Raw genomic sequence first — 18076 nt, forward strand, 5'->3', positions numbered from 1 at the left:
TAGCAAGAAAAACAAAATAAAACAGTTATTTTTTTGAACGTTTACACAATAGATTCATAGTAAGCCCCAGTTTTTTTTTCTTTTCACAAATAAAACATGATATGCATTCTGACTTTGACACACACAGCTAAGTGCTAACATAGTTTAATACTAGTAATTACATCATTTGATAACATTTTGCTTGAATGTAGTGTGTTGGTTTGTGTACAGAGTTCTTGCTTACTGTGTGCATCATGTTTGTGTGTGTGTGTGTGTGTGTGTGTGTGTGTGTGTGTGTGTGTGTGTGTGTGTGTGTGTGTGTGTGTGTGTGTGTGTGTGTGTGTGTGTTGGTCTGTACTGGAACTGCAAATGTCAAATGTTAACCCTGTGTCTTTTCTGGTAGGTAGTGGATATTTTATATGCTCTTTGTCTTAACACAATACCAGTCTAGTCCCCTGCCATGTGCAAGGGTTAGCTCTGTGGACCATATTTGGATAGAAATGTACTGGACTCCATCTAAATGCTGGAGTCACATGTAAGGACCGCAAGCAGGATGCAAGGACTTCAAAAGGTAGATTTCATAGGATTTGGGTCAGGTGGATGTGGAAGGCGAACTGACTGAATTGTATTCCTTTCCCCCACAGACCCGGGCTGACTTTCTCCTGTTTGGTGAGAGACTGGTACTTGATGAAAATGGACACCTAAATGAAGGAACCTGTAAAAAAGAAAGCAACATGTAGTTGTCTAGATGCATAGGACATTTACTTTGACCAATTCTGTACTTTCAGTTTGCAGAATCAAGGAGGCATTGTGATAGGACTAGGCCGACAGCTATGCTCAGATGCAGTGAATTTTCATTCTCTAAAATAACTCAAATATCAGTGGTGTAAAGTAACGAAGTACAAGTACTTCGTTACTGTACTTAAGTAAGATTTTTGAGAATTTGTACTTTTATTGATACTTTTATTTTTCTGTACTTTTACTTTTACTTCCGTACATTTTCAAGGAAAAAAATCATACTTTTAATCCGCTATATTTAAAATTGGACACGTCGTTACTCACTACAAATTAAAGTCTTACATTAAATAAAAATGTAGGCTATTGCCGTGAGAACGTGGCTACTTTGAAGACACAAGCAGTGCTGAAAATGGAGGACACGCTCTCAGAAGAAAAGCAAACTCAGCAAAGAATATATTCCGACCTGGACATGGATTCCTCTTCAGAAGAAGTCATTGCCACTAGTGCAACAACTTCTATCGCTGATTTTGAAGAAGGTGAAATACACCCGTGGCCTTACCTAGCGACGATGTTTGAGTTCATTCGGAACCGATTGAAATGCAAGTTGTGTGCGCCCTCAAACAAGGAACTGTCTGCGTTCAGCAACTCGCCCTCAAACCTCAAGGTGCACGTTAAGGTATGTCTTATGTGCCTGTGTAATTCATAAATATTGTCCATACAACTGCTGTATTTTTTTTTTTTTTAATGTACCGGGTAAGTAAGCATGTAAGCAAATTCTTGGAATAAAGCCACTTTCGACAGCATGACAATGTTGGGACTTAATTTCTTTGCAATCCTTAAAATAATTTTGTATTTTGAATTTTGTAATTTGTACTTTTTACTTTTGTACTTAAGTACATTTTACACCATGTACTTTTGGTACTTTATTATATTTAATTTGAGGTACTTTTATACTTTTACTTAAGTAATGTTCTTAATGGGTACTTTTTACTTTTACTTAAGTAATTTTCAAGCAGAAAATCTGTACTTTTACTTAAGTACAATATTTTTGTACTTTTTCCACCTCTGTCAAATATACATTTTACAGTTGGTTAACACTGTATTGTGGATCTTTAAAATGTGCCATTTTTACATTAGACAGTTACATGGACTGGAGCTGCGTAACTAAACAGGATTACACAAATGTTCTGTTGTTAAGACAATGTAGTGACAAAGTGACTGTATATAGAGGACTTTACAAATCCTTCTTGCCATCTCTCACAGATTTCTGAAGAGAGGTTCTAAAGCCTGATTGTGGGAGTTCTGGTCAACGGCATTTTGGCAGGTACATTAAACCAAAGTTAAAGGTAGCGTAAACTGACTGACGGCCGTTACTGGCTGTGAGTTGAGTTCCAGGCCAATCCATCATTGAGGATGACGCTCAGCTAAACAGCAGGCATGCTTGAGTTAACAGTACAAGGAGAGCTCCTATTGCTGCAAATATTAGCAAGCAGCTCAGCAGCTACTCCGGCATGGATCAGCTGAAGCAGCCAGGAGCCATAGAAGATCAATAACAAGTCACTAACAACATTTCAAACCATCTGGAAGGATCCAGGCCGGCCTGGAAGGTTCTTGGGGTTAAGATAGCGTGTCTAAAACAGCTGTGTTGCTCTGTAAGTTACAACACAACTAGTTATGCTATTTTGAAAATAAGAATGATTATACTTGGATGCAATTGAAGATTAAAAATAATTGAAGCTAGTGAGTACCTAGATTGATAACAGCTATTTGATACCATAGACTGCTAAGATAGCTGTCAATCTACAGTATAATTAGCCATACATTTGTTGGTCAACATAATTTGGTTCATAAAAAGTTACCTTTCATACAGTGGTCATGGTATTTGAACTCTAACTAGGGGGTCTAAAACAGTTTAATTTGGACCGTTTAACACGGAGGTCAGTTTTGGAGCGAAAGAACTGCACTTCTTGATTCTGAAAAAGGAAACCTGCGGGTTCATAAGTTTATAATTGTCCCTTACAAAAGTGACAAGGTGTAAAATTATGACGGAGTATTAGGGCCAAACTAAGTAAAAAAAAAAAAGGAAATTACGAGAATAAAGTCATAATAATATGAGAATAAAGTCGTAAAATTACGAGAATAAAGTCGTAATATTTTGAGAATAAAGTCGTAATATTACAAGAATAAAGTCGAAATATTAAATATATTATAAATATATAAATATAACTTCACAAGATACTCAATATTCCTCATTTTAACACAGGGAGAAGATGCTCTTCCTGTTAGAGTTCTCATAAATTATATTCTCATAATATTACAACTTTATTCTCATAATATTACGACTTTATTCCCGTAATATTACAACTTTATTCTCGTAATATAATATTACGACTCTATTCTCGTAATATAATATTATGACTTTATTCTCGTAATAGAGTTCTCATAAATTATATTCTCATAATATTACGACTTTATTCTCGTAATGTTACAACTTTATTCTCATAATATTACCACTTTATTCTCATAATATTACCACTTTATTCTATTACGACTTTATTCTCGCAACATTATGACTTTATTCTCGTAATTTTACGACTTTATTCTCATTATATTGTGCCTTTATTCTCATAATTTCCATTTTGTCTTAGTTTGGCCCTAATACTCCATCGTAGTAAAATAGTCAGACAGAATGGTCATGAAATGTAAGAGGTTTGAGTTGTTTTTGATGATGGAAATGCCGGTAAGACACCAATTCATTAACATGTACTTCACATAACCCTACTTCTGAAGAAAATACAAAATATAATACATAAAACCCACTAAAGCTGTTAATTTTTTTTAATATATACACGTTTTTGTATTTACATGCATATATAGTGCACATAATGTATATTTGTGGCATTCAAATCTGCACAAGCCTTTCTCATGAATCTGCACTTAACTCACAATATGCTATTCTCTGAAACCTAAGTATACTAAAGACATAATGCTTTTAGGCCTAAAACCACAGACTCACAGATAACAAATGTTTAAGAGCCAAACACATCATGCCAGTGTGACATACACTGAGGGATGCATTAATATTTGCTTTCTGAATTCTGGCTGTATCTTTGTCTCCATACTCACCTCAGTATGGTTAGGCATTCCCTGCCTCTGCAAAAAGAGAAATGCAAAAAAAATTACAATAATATACTGTATATAAACAGTCAGCATGTCTGTGTGGGACCCATCTGGATTAAAAGTGGGTTGTGTAGGTACACAGTGAGCTTGGACTTGAAATGGGCAGATGGCAGGAGCCCCATGTATTTTCAGTATTATGGTCCCCAAATGGAAAGCCTATGTGGGCCAAATATATGGGAGCCATGCCATTTACCCATTTCAAGCACAAGCTAAATGGACACTGGAAAATGATCCACTTGGACCCCCCCCTAAAAACCAGGTAGCTCACACTCAGGGCAAAAACAGGAAAGACCATCATGGAACCTGCAGACCACCTCATGTGTGAGATATATTTCCAGCTCAGTTTTACATGTACCGTACACAGATGTAAAGATGCTGGTGCTCATGATTTCCTGTATTACACACAAGGAACACTAGATGGCACCAGACATGAGCTCATTCTTTAGTGAACCAGTCATAAAAGAGAGATTTTGCAAGCCCTTAATGAAGGAGAGGTGCATTGTAGACTGTAAGGTTGGCAATTTATTGATCAATGCAGGTGCTGATAATACCATTAAATATTTTCTGTCTTCAACTTTGTTGATAGATCTTTTAAGTTAACTTGCCCTGTTATTTAATTTTAAGCAGATTTCTGGGAACTTGCTCCCTCTTTGGAATTTAGCATGTTTTAGCTTTCAATTGTTTCTTGTTTATGTTTCTCCTCTGTTCTCTTTGGAATATTGTTATTATCAATCCCCAATTGCTTCCATTACTGACTAAAAGGGTATTCAAATTTCCCCCGGGAACGATCCATGGAACCAGAACTTGTCAGGGTTCATCACTGCGTAAAGCCCTAACTGTGACATTGCGTTACATACAGGATGCGAGCCAGGCTACAGACTGCATGATTATCAGTTCATCACTTAAACCAACTATATGGAGTCTTTTATGTGCGTGAGAAAGTGAGGTTTAAATATACATAATTTGAAAACAATTTTTATCTCTGTCTATAAATATTTTAATATCCACAAAATGTTGGGGTAGCAGTTAAGTCAAATAAATCCTCAGACACTGTGTGTGTGTGTGCGTGTGCGTGTGCGTGCGTGCGTGCGTGCGTGCGCGCGTGTGTGTGTGTGTGTGTGTGTGTGTGTGTGTGTGTGTGTATCATTTGTGAGCTAATGGACGGAAAAAAGCTCGTTCACAGATAGAAAATGGTTCCTAAAGCTGCTCAATTACGTAATCTAAAATAAATTTCATTCATTTTCCTTAAACACATTTATATTCGACTTGTGACCCTAAAACCTAGTTTTTGTTTAAAAATGCTGGATCAAAGGCATGATTAGTCATGAAAAACAAGAGTGGATCAAATGTTTTATGGATGCAGTTTCTCACGTCAATTAATCCGAGTAGTTCATGTTTCGCCTTTTTCTTGATGAGAGTGCAAATTTCTGATCTCAGAGTGGGGAAAGTTATATTGGTTGTTATAAATAAAGAGATTATTCTTCAGACCAGTATTATTTTTTTATTTCAAGCATATGCTTTTGCAGCCTTCTGTGCCATGAACTGGATTAGAAGTGCAATTTCATAGCAATTCATCCGGTCCACCCAGCCAGAAGAAAATGGAATCTGTTCCATAAGAATAACTGACCTATAAACATCAGTATAAACATTTGAAATAATTGGAAATTTGGGATCCCTTGTTAAGATACAGTTTGGCCCTATGTTAATGAAAAACACTTCTGGTTCTGGGGGATTCTTAGTCAGGAACAGTGATGAATATATTAAAACTAAATTGTGCCTCCTGAGGTTAATTTAGAGGTTGAAGAACATTATCCCGTTGAACAGGCCAATTATCTCTAGCTATTTTTCACACACAGTCTGGGGTTTGCTATCTTTACCTTTTTCTAGTTTAAATTAAAATGAATCCCATATTTATTTAGTTTCAGTAAAATACTCCCTGTGCAACAACACTACAGTACTATAATGCATTATGTCCTACTCTTAATTATTTGTTTTACTTTATTTCAAAACATTATGGCTAAAAACAATTGTATTTCATGGGATCATGAAAAGGCAGATAATTATCAGTCAGGAAGGATAAGCAGAGAAGAGAGGCTTGTGTCCTCCCTCACTAAAACCATTTGTCCATTCTAGGGAGCTGTTTGGATTCTTTTTCTCCTGCTGACAAGTTAACATGCACCAAAACAAACAAAACTGAGTCATAATCATGTATTCACTATATTTTTGATAGATCAGTATCCCCAAAGTGAAACTGCTTGACAGCATGGTGCAATACCTGAAAACCTTTCACAGATGTGTTACCATTAGGGCTGGGGATCGATTCAAATATCAAGAATCGATTCGATTCCGATTCTTAAGATTCAGAATCAATTTTCACGCTTTGATTCGATTCGATCCGATATTGATTTGGGTTACTGTTAATAAAACTGTTTTTTCAGCTGTTGCATGAATTATATGACTGTCTAATTATGCAACATATTAATACTAGTATTATATTGAGATTCAACAGCAAGTATTGGCAGCTAATGATGCTGTAAGGACCAATCAGCTCCCAGAATGCTGATAGAACTGCTTTCAGAAACATCATGTGGGTCAGAATTATCAAACAGATCCAGGGCAGCAAACAGAGGACGAAAGAAATCGCTTTTATTTTTTCCCCATTTATGAGAATTTGGTTTTTAACATTTATGCAAATGTAACCCCAAGACAGTATATAAGGCAAAGAAATATAGACAATTTATGCAATTATAACTGAAAACTTTAATGTTTTCATACCTTTCAACATATTTAAAGGCAAAAACATGGCACCAGTTATTCTCGTGTCCAACAAAATATTCCTTTTTTGGGTATAAACAAAAAAGTATCAAAAGTTGTAATGTAATGATGAAAAAAAACAAAAAAAAAACATTTTTTTTTTTTTAAATCGATCTTTAGACATATTAATCGATTTTTAGTAATTAATATGAGAATCGATTTAAAATCGGAGAATCAATCTTTTCAATACAGGCCTAGTTACCATGTGCTTACGCTGCTCTCAACCAATAGAATGTTTTTGGCCACTGAGTAGAACAATGAGCTGATTTCTTTGTTTTTGTTTTCTTTAATCAGTGGAAATCTGGGTCAGTGCTGACTAAAAGACATGAATCAATTATGACGTTTTCTGGGATCAGTTAGCCTATCCTCACCCTTGCTTTCAGCCAACAGCTCCTCTGTCATGAGTCCGTCCTGCCGATTCCCCAAGACGAAGGCCAGGAAGGAGAGGATGAGGGCATCCAGGATGCCCATGATTGCCAAGATGTAAGCCCAGCGGACCGAGCACGCCCCCAGGCTGTACTTGTCTGTCTGCTCTCCGCACATCCGCCGGACCTCGTCGCTGTCCCAGCCATCAGGGTAGATCATACAGCCCAGCACCAGACAGACACCTAATGAAGCGGGAGAAACGAGCAAAAGGAATAAAGGAGAGATGGCATCATCAAGGTCGTTCATTAGGACAGGACGGGGGGGCAAAAAGTGGAACAAAATGTGTAAGATTAGAAAAAGAATGACTCTGGAAAAGTGCAATATAACAAATAACATTAAGGATAATAACATTTGGTGAGGAAAATGAGATCTGAAGGGTAAGGATCATTTTGTTACAAGGTTTAAAAATCTATCGGCTTTAATGCTCAGCTCTCAGCAGATTCTGATGTGGTTATGTGTTACTGCATTTATCAAAGTGATAGTCACTCTCACCCCTTTGGCTGGCGATCAAAGTGTGGGCAAGAGGAAGAGCAGTAAAACCTCCTATAAGCAGCAACAATCACGCCCAGATACAAGAGCAGTGGGGGATATAAAGTGTAGCAAGCAAACACCTCTGACAGCAAGAAATGTCCTCAGAAACTGCTCGGGAGTTCTTTGCATTCGGTCTATCCATTCTACTACACCAGATACGTGGGAGTTTTTTCTGTCTTGTGTTTTAAGTCTGATAACGTTAGCCCTTAACTTTCAGCTCTTCGTTCTCAGTGTTTGCCCAAAGGGTCGAGTGTCTCATCTTCAATCTGGCCTTGGCTCAGCTTCACTTTAAAAGAAATCCCTTGCTAAGGTAATACTGCAGCAAAAGAAAATCGAGAAGACGCAAAGTTTTTTTTTTTTTCTTTTCGCAGTTGTTGCCCAGAGGGTGAAACCTTTCTCATCTTCACTTCCAATAAGGTTCTGCTCTGAGGTAGTGTTGCAGCAGAACAGCAGAAGACCTGGGAAAAGGAGCTGACTGCACATTTATCTGGAGTGCATTGCACATTAATAATAAAATAGACCCATAATGGTGCTTTTTTTTGTGGGTGTGGCTACTGCATTTGGTGTTTTGAGCTTTTCTTCCCGTATAACCTGCATGCGGCATGAACATTTGCACATAAATACATGCACATTTGCAACTTCTCTTACAGTAGAACATCATGCTCTCTTACACTCTCCTGCACACACACAAATTCCCCTGCATATGCATGACAGCACACAAACGCTGCAGTTTGTTAGCAATACCGCAGTCTTTAATGCTCCTGAGATGCATCAATAATTGAGAGATGTTTCAGAGGGAGAAAGTGAGTAATACAGAAATTACAGTGCCAAGCTATGCATGGTTTAAACATAAATTGTAACTCATAGAACACTCAGTATCCCCAAAAGCAGACTCTTCTTCTTCCCCCCAGGTTCCTCTGCAACTGTCGTGCTTAATTCAAACTGGTTCGAAGGGTAAAAATACTCATTTGGCCAGGAAATACTGCAACAAACTATGACTAAAGCCAATTTGAGTCCATTCACAAAAAATGTAATCCAATTCAAATCCAAATTTAAAAAGACTTTATTAATCCCTGAAGGGAAATTAATTGCTGCAGCAGTTTTCATGATTTAATTTTCTCAAAGAGTAATTGTAAAGGGTTATAGCTGTGGGCAGAAAGGATCTCCTGTAGCGGTCTGTGTTGCAGCGGATCTAAAGACGCCTCAGACTGAAATCACGCTGTTGCTTAATCACTGTGTTGTGAAGAGGATGCTCACGGTTGTCCAATATGTTCTTCAACTTACTATTCTCCTTCGTACAATCATCTCCAGAGGCTCCAGAACCGTCTCCAGAACAAAGCCAGCCTTCTTCATCAGTTTGTTCAGTTTCTTTAAGTCACTGGGTCTGATGCTGCTCCATCAACAGACTGCAGATGTGACTGAACTCTCCATAATAGACTTATAAAAGATAGATAACATCTTGCTGCAAATTATGTAAATTGTAAGTTTCCTTAAGAATCAAAGTCGACTCTGTCCTTTCTTATAAAGAGGATCAGTGTCGTAGCTCCACTCCAGTCTGCTGTCCAGGTGAACACCGAGGTTTTTCAACTACTCCACTAACTCCACTTCTTCTGCAGGTCCATCTCTCCAGGACCTGCACGCCTCCAGGACCCTGAAGCGTGCAGGAAAGATTGCAGCAGACCCCTCCCATCCCGGACACAAACTGTTCCAGACTCTTCCCTCTGGCAGGAGGCTGTGGTCCATCAGGACCAAAACCTCACGCCACAAAAACATTTTTTTCCCGTCTGCAGCTGTCCTCATCAACAAGGCCCCGGTCACCCCCCCGACTACCACGGAATGCCCCCCCATCCCACTCTACGTTACATTAACGTAAAAATTCCAATCCTGTAACTTTTGCACAGACTCATATCCGGCACTTTACAAACCTCATTGTACATTTCTGTCTATACTTTTTATTTATCTTTTTTTATTTATCTATCCTAAGTTCCTAAGTCACTTTTGTACAGACTCACCCGGCACTTTAAAACCTCATTTTGTAAATTTCCGGTCTACATTTTATTTTACTGCTTATACTTTTTATTGTTTATACATTTTATTTAATTTTATCTCGTACATATCGCTTTTATAATTGTATTGTGTTGCACCAATCACCATAACAAATTCCTCGTGTGAAAACTTGGCAATAAACCCTTTTCTGATTCTGATTCTGATTCTGATTCTCTCCTGATGGAAACATCTCTTTGACTTAATCCTGGCTCTCCTAAAATCCACGATCATATCTTTCATCTTGTTCTCATTCCAGATGAGACAATTGTTCCTACACCATGGTACAAAATGGTCCACCAGTTCTCTGCACTCAGTCTCTTGTCCATCACTGATCCGCCCCACAACTAGATTCATCCGAGTATTTTTGCAGAAGACAGGACTCTGACTTGTACGAGAAGTCTGAGGTGTACAGTGTGAAGATAAGTGGGGTGAGTACAGTTCCCTGTGGTGCTCCTGTGCTGGTGACCGCCTGGTCAAACACACAACCATTCAGTCTGACAAACTGTGGCCTGTTTGTGAAGTGGTCAGGTGACTGTGGAGGCATCCACCTGTGTCTTCTGGAGTTTCTTACATAGTAATGGTGGCTGGATGGTGTTAAATGCACTGAAGAAATCAAAGAACACCAACTTCACAGTACTGCCTGCTTTGTCCAGAAGGAAAAAGTATATACTTTAATCACTAATTACCAGAGGTGTCAAGTAACGAAGTACAAATAATTTGTTACCTTACTTAAGTAGAAATTTTGGTTATCTATACTTCACTGGAGTAATTATTTTTCAGACGACTTTTTACTTTTACTCCTTACATTTTCACGCAATTATCTGTACTTTTTACTCCTTACATTTTAAAAACAGCCTCGTTACTCTATTTCATTTCGGCCTTTAAAAAAAAACTATCCAGTTAAATTGCTCCATCTGGATAGAGTGAATTTGGTTGTGGTTGTTTCAGATGTTCTTGTCCAGTTTTGTTCTTACATCCGTTGCCCTCAGATTCCTGCAACTAAACTTGGATGCACATTCCAATAAAGGTTAGGATAAATGATAACATGCCTCTGAAGTTTGACTTTTTGCACCATTACAATACTTATAGGCAACTAGTCATCATATCTTCTGTTCTCTGAAACACATGTTATTGCTCAATAGTACACATGGTTCTTTAATATATTTGCATTATACTAAGATGCATTCATTTTCAATGGCTTTTGTCCTTAATGGCTTTTCCCCCCTTATATTACTTTTACTTTTATACTTTAAGTAGTTTTGAAACCAGTACTTTTATACTTTTACTTGAGAAAAAACTTGAGTTGATACTTCAACTTCTACAGGAGTATTTTTAAACTCTAGTATCTATACTTCTACCTGAGTAATGAATGTGAATACTTTTGACACCTCTGCTAATTACACAAAAATATATGTTTGAGCATCAGAAATCAGTGCCATAACTAGATATTGTTGCAACAACACCAGGGCTTCATTTAGGGCTTCATTTCATGAACGAAGTGGGTTCACTTGGTCTCCAGGCAACACGGCTGACTTAAATAACAAGCACTTTTCATGAGCGAGGCTTATCTAGGCCTTGACAGGCTGACACCTGCTTTACGTAGCACCTGCGTCACCTGAGTGCTATGTGTTGCAGCCTCACTGTCAGTCAAACAGTGTGCTTTATGAATCTGCTACAGTTTGAGTATCAGCGAGGATCAGAGAGTGCTGCTGTTATCAGAGAAGCACAGAGGAGGGGAAACAGGTCAGCCTCTCACCAGTCCAAACAAACCCTGGAGTGATGTTGAGCTGCTTTCCAATTCAAAGTCTATTGATTTTCCAGGTTGGCTTGCATTAGCGGGTGTCTAAGAAACAGCTGATCAGATAACTGATGGTGTCAATGCAGAAAACAGAACCTTGAAAGTACCTCAAAAGTCAAACTGTCCACCAGAGCCAAGGCCAAGTAAACCATGTTGAAAAGAATCTGCAGTAGAAAATGTAATGTACTTTTGGGAGATTTAGTAATAAAATGAGTACATTATCTGCCTCTGTGCTATATCTTATTTTATAATCTCTTTAAAGTTTAGCAAATTGCTTGCAGGTACAGTAGCACACCAGAGAAATCACTTTGTGCATAAAAAACAACTCCAAATTAAAAAAAACAAAATAGTGGGATGATATAAATTAAATCCAAATCCAAACAAAACAAACAATTAAAACTTGTATTACAGTTTGGAAATCCAAATATTGATGAATATTAAATCAAATAAAAGCCATAATATCTTTTTCTTTTTCTTATTGGGGTTGTATTAATCTCTAAACAGTTTAAATGTGAAGCAATTTTCAGTCACAATTGTTCAAATTTTCTTCACGTGTTTATTGTATGGTTAGTACTGTTGCCTCACAGCTGGATGGTTCCTGGTTGAATCTGGGCTGGGGCCTTTGTGTTTGGGGTCTGCATGCCATGCTATCATGGGTTTTCTAGTGTGGGTTTTCTCCCACTGTCCAAACCTGGCCAGACCGTGGCTAATTCATTGATATTGCACTTTTCTGCCAAATAGAATTACATCTGTTTCACGTGTTATTATGTAATCCTGCTGAAAATATAAAAAAAAACAAGTGGCACTGATCACACAAGCCTCCACTTCTATTCTCAACACAGTGAGGAACAGTAACATAATGGAGCTTGACTTGTGGACCAGCTGAAACATTCCTGTAGCGTGTTTGCTTTCATCTCATCTGGTGACATACGAAGGGAGCTATGCTGTCTGGCTGCTGTTGCATTGGGGAGTTTACCAATAGGCAAACATTAACATCGGTGAACTGACATCAGGAGAGCCCAAGTACTGTAACATGTTTGCTGAGTCAGTGCTCATCTGTAGTCTTGCTCCCCTGTGATGCCTCTACTAAGGGAACATGAGCTTTTCCAGATACTTCTGGTTATCTCCTGCATGCCCTTGGCTCGGTCAAATGTAATCATGAATATTACATAGAAGCTCGCAGAGCTCTGCAGCTGGTAAGAGGCACAGAGAGTAGGGGTGCAGGGAAAAGACAAATGCTCATATCATCAGGGGGGAGAAGATCAAACGCCAACAAGGGATATATGAGCGGTGTCACGCTCACACTGAACTCTATCCCCTCTAAAGCCTGTCTCTGCAGATGAATATCTCTGAGGGAGAGGGGTACAGTGGCCACAGCACCTCTTACATAATGAAAACTTTGGTTTGTAAAAACAACTATGACACTCTGTGACTGTAGCAACAATAACAAGAAACTAAAGAATGGTTCACTCTCATGAAGGCAAAACTGCACGATATCCCTAAGAAGGCTCATTGCAAATTTCCCTTTATATCATAGGTATCTTAAATAATATACATCCTCAGCAGTCCCTTTATTCAGTACACATGTGTAACTAATAAAGTGGCTGGCGGGTGTTTAATACAGCATGTAAACAGAAGTGAGTACATCCATTAACAATGATAAATCAGCATTTTGTTATTCTAAAATCCTTGTTTGATGTTAATAGTGCCTTGTGTCGAATGCTCCTCCTATGCTTTCTTGTACATACATCCATGGTGCAATATATAGATATTAATGCCATCCTTAAAGCCTTGTGGTTGGATCATATGTTTGCACTGATGGGCTAACTTCTTTTCCAAATTCCTTAAAGTTTAGTTTAGGAGTTTTGAACCAAAAGGTCATTTTTTCCCCTCCCTCATAGATAATGTCCTTAGAGGTCTTTCACGCTGTCTGAGCTGTCAGATCAACCCTGATTTCCATTGATAACCTGTGCCAAGCCCTAAGCATTCGCTCTTCTGCCTTTCAGAGCTGGATCGTGCAAGTAGCACGCTGTGTGACATCATTATAGGAGGATGGACACTGGAGCTCAGATTGGTGTTACTATTGCTCACTCCACTGGGCTTTGACTCATTCTTTAATGGGTCATTGAGCTTCTTGCATCTTTTTTCCATTTTATTAGTGACTAACCAGCAGATTATTACGTTCTTGCGGGCAATTCTTTTCCATGTGGCTCCATTATACAGATATGCAGCACACAGCCCGGAGGTCTAATTATTAGAGCATTCGGGTGTTGACGGGTCATTTTCACAACTATCGTCCAACATTTAAAGTTTGTTTGAAATTTATAACAAAAAGCATTCTGATTCAGTAATCACATTTTTCCCCTCTTTTTTAACTAGAGTGGCAATTATATGCCACAAACTTTCTTTGTGTTAAGGTTTCCAATTTCAGCTTAATGATTGTGAATGAGTGCACCACTTCCTGATGCAGGAGAAGCTCCTCTAAGTGCCGACTGTGTGAAAATCCAGTATATTAAGGATGATGCAGTTACGAACAATTTGACATTAAGTGTTTGCTCCCTTCCACTGCAAACTACATTTGTGCATCCTAATGGCCCAATGAACATAAATGCTGGATCAAGGCAGTAAGATATTGGATATTATTAGTAAAAGTGATTGGCTGATTTCCCCGCACACTGAAAATAAGTCTAATAAACCCCACCACTACCTATGGTAGTAACAAAAAGAAGAAAAATCAAAAGACCAACATGTCTGTTTCAGTCTCCGATTTCGATGTCTCGGGGCTGTCAGACGGTGAGAATGATTGCAGGCTGCGCCCAAGCGTTGCATCACTAAAAAGAGTTTTTCAGGTAAAACTTCAAAACCAGTCATCGGATGAACATGAGGTGTACTGAGAGAGCGTGAACCCAGAAGATTCAAAAAAACAAAACACAATATTAGTATCACAAAAGCGGACTTACAACCCTAAATCAGAAAAAAATGGAATGATATGGAAAAGGCAAAAGAGAGAAAATGTAAAAGGATAGAAAAAAGTAATTGTCACGCTATGATTGATTTAGGACCCAAATGCAGGAGAAACCAGGAGGCAGGAGTTCCAAAAAGGGTGATTTATTATCTTAACCAAACCAAAAATGCTGCTGAACAGGATTACAATAAAAAACCGGATCAAAAAACCACAAAAACCTGACATGTCACATGGAGGGAGGAAACAGTACAGACCAGCAGGGAGGAAGGGAAAGACAAGAACAGATATACACAGAAGGGTTGACGAGACACAGGTGCAGACAATCAGGGTGGATGGGAACCAGGGAAGTCAAGACAGAACTGAAACACAAAATAAAACAGGAACTGACCAAACTGTAACAGTAATTACTTCAAATTTAGCTTCTCTGCAGACAAAATGAACCCAAAATAAAAACCAACAGTCAGCCAATCAATGAAGCCTCTGATCTCTAATAACTAAACTCAGAGCCGCCTGGGAGATTTGCGAGGCCCTGTGCAAAATGGCTGGGGGGGGCCCTCGCGCTGAGCGTAACGAACGCGCGCAACATTTTTGGGTTTTTCGGGTCGGATCGGGTGTCTATATGCGCAATTTTAACTCTCCAATTAGCAAAATACTGGATACCTTCCCCTGCCTCATCATCATCTCGTGCCTCGACGTGGGGCCCCAAGGCTGCTTGAGACCCGGTCGGATCGGTGATTTTTGTAACAAATTTATCAAACAAGCCTTTCAGAGCATCTTGTGTCTGCGCTTGGTCTGACGCAGTTGTATTGAACAACAGACACGCGCATCATTGCACATATATTTATTGATATGCACAGACTAGTACACATTTAGGTCTGTAATGGAACGTGACTGTTGATATTGATAAGGGAAAAAAGGAAAAAAAAAAAAAAACGGCCCATAGCACGAGGCCCCTTGGGGCGCGAGGCCCCGTGGGCTGAATCTGAAGATACCCGTCAACTAAGAAATGTCAGTGGTTGATAACCACCTGGATAAGGGAATACTTGCAGAAATCTATGAAACCAAATTCACAAATTTTGTTCAAACTTTGTTCTTATGCCAACCTTGTCCAGCGGTGTTGACGTGTCGGGCTCAGAGGCCTCTTAGGTGGGCCATCAAAGAGTGGAAATGTGTATTGCTGTCAGGCAACTCAAAATTCCAGGTCCTTTGAGAAGATACAGACACTGTATGCTCACGTAAGCAACAGTCAGAAGATCAGGCTCTGTGATGGTGTGAGGTTGTGTCAGTAGCCTTGGAAAAGGCCATTTACTGTGATATTAGAATTAATGCAGAAATGTACTGTACATTGAGATTTTATAATATTTGCATTCGAGACAGCATCTTTTTCCGGGATGTCAATACATTTTTTAAGAAGAGAATTCAGCTCCACAATCTGTAAAACATTACAATGTCATGAGGAATAAAAAGGGCACTGGACTGACCGTGATCTGCCTGCAGTCCTAACATATCCTAACAGAGATTGTGTGGGAAGTTTGAGGAAAGAAATGTCAACATTTTGTAGCACAGATAGATAAAATCAGTCTCTATTTTTATGAATGATTCATTGTTTTAAAACAAAATGAAAGCCATGATGTTGAATATGAACTGCTTTCTGCACCTCTGAGGTTAGAATTGTCCATGTGGTTCACAGTAAACTGAATAACTTTGGGTGTTTGACTGTCATCTTGGGAAATTGAGGTTCTGACTACCTTACAACTGCATTATAGTGTGTTAAAACCGACTCAAATATACTGCAAATGAAGGCATATCAAGCTACGTGTTACCCCTGACTATTGTTCACCCAGATCATGCTACAGTAATAAACAAAGAGTTTCAGATTGTTGCATAGCTGTCATACCAGGGAGAGACTTCAACATTAAAGGCACCATTATCCCGCCCTGTCGGGTATGTCCTTCCCGCCTTCTGTCTCCTGTTTCATCTGTGGGGAGGTGAACGAGAGCAGCAGACAGGAGAAGAGGAAGGACCGGCTGATTACGAGGCAGGGCGAGGCAGAGATGTGCAGAAGTACGTGTACGAGGGAGTATGTGAGTATATTAGTGGGGGGGGGTGGGCCCGAGCCATGTTCCCGTCGTGTGTGTAGCCGCCTGCAAGCAGCCCGCACCACACTTACGTATCGTCATAAGCACCATATGTTCGAGCCCCCCCCCCACCTGAGCTATTCTGAGCATTTACCCATTGCTGCCTTTCCAACACAAGCACACACCATCCTCTTTGTATCCCACCCTCCTCCTGGAAACGCTGGTTTAACGCTTTCAGCGAAATACAGTGAAATACCTGTCACTGGAGAATATTACTGGAGCTATTTTACTTCTCTACCGGTATTTCTTTTTCAAACAGTTTCTCATTGCATGTATGGCAACTGAAGTTGCAAAATAGGGTCATTTTCCCTGGGATACAGCAGGAGGAAACTGGAGTGAGAAATGTGTTGTAGCTTATATAAGAGGCTATGCAGTAGGTAGGGCAGATGAGGTGTGAGCAGCGCTGCAGGAAAGTCTAACAGCAGAACAGCAGATGGCACAAAAAAAAATAATGACGTTTTGGCAGTGGCAAGCTCACCGTCTTGTTTTCCAAAAGAGGCCAGTAAATCCAATCGATACATAGTCTTAATGCTTTCTATCGTGTCTGTGTGTCATGTGCAAGTAATAGTGAAAAGAGGCCCACAGTGACCTCCAAAGCATGAGCTTGATTGGATTTGTGTCTGATTAGCAACAAAAACATGGCCATGTAATCCGTTTTACTGTAACGTCTGAGTGTGCTTTCAGTGATTTGGCTGAGCCATTGATCGAGCTGTGTGAAATATGGAAATAAACAGTTGTGGGCATCGATTTCCACCACTCACGCATTTGAGAAGCATAACTCCCACTTTCCTTTGTGGATCACATTTTCTCCTCTTATAGCAACTTATTTAAAGAAGCTGTGACCAACTTGATTATGCTCGCATACATCCTAAATGGTGCTGTTTTAGACGGCACATGGATGTATTTCAAGCATGTAGTCCCAACACCTCCACAAACACAACATAGGCCCCTTTTTTTTAATCTCTGCTTGTGGAGACTGATAAAAGAGTATGTTTACACAGCGCTGTCTCTGGTGAGCAAGCATGCACCTAAAGTGGCATTTAAAGGAGCTTGAGGCCGGATTGTGGCAGGATTTATGAAAAAAATCTGTATACATTTTAAGTTTTCTAGTAATAATGTCAGATGAAGCGTTCCAAACCCAAAAGAATGAGCCCTCTAGTGTATCTCTCCTTTGCCTTGAACAGGCTGTGTGCTGCAAAATGTGCTGCAATTCGGTCCACGAATTTCCCGCGCTGGGCTGCGGATGTGACGTCACATGACGCTGCATGTGCGTTCTCCCCGTTCTCCCGTGCCCGCTTCACTGTTGGCTGCAGTACCCCCAACGGCCGTCGTGGTGAAGGGTGGCGCTAGAGAGTCTCATTTCTTAAAAGGAGCCTCAAGCTCCTTTAAGGTCAATTGAAAGAAGAAAATCAGCACAAATCATAATAAAACCCACTCTGGGAGCCGCTTTCTGGTGTTATT

General features: G+C 39.4%; 1 protein-coding gene across 1 annotated transcript in view; it reads right to left on the minus strand.

Annotated features, from left to right (window-relative positions):
- Window positions 1-234: 234 nt before the first annotated feature.
- Window positions 235-18076, minus strand: part of LOC133443762 (LHFPL tetraspan subfamily member 3 protein-like) — a 39808-nt gene continuing 21966 nt past the window's right edge. Inside the window, exons 2-4 of the mRNA XM_061720958.1 lie at window positions 7083-7319; window positions 3844-3870; window positions 235-694 (exon numbers count right to left, since the gene is read on the minus strand). Coding sequence (XP_061576942.1) covers window positions 3854-3870; window positions 7083-7319 — 254 coding nt within the window. The 3' untranslated portion in view covers window positions 235-694; window positions 3844-3853. The remainder of the gene's footprint in view (window positions 695-3843; window positions 3871-7082; window positions 7320-18076) is intronic.

This window comes from Cololabis saira, chromosome 5 (assembly GCF_033807715.1).
Source record: "Cololabis saira isolate AMF1-May2022 chromosome 5, fColSai1.1, whole genome shotgun sequence".
NCBI classification, from domain to species: Eukaryota; Metazoa; Chordata; class Actinopteri; order Beloniformes; family Belonidae; genus Cololabis; species Cololabis saira.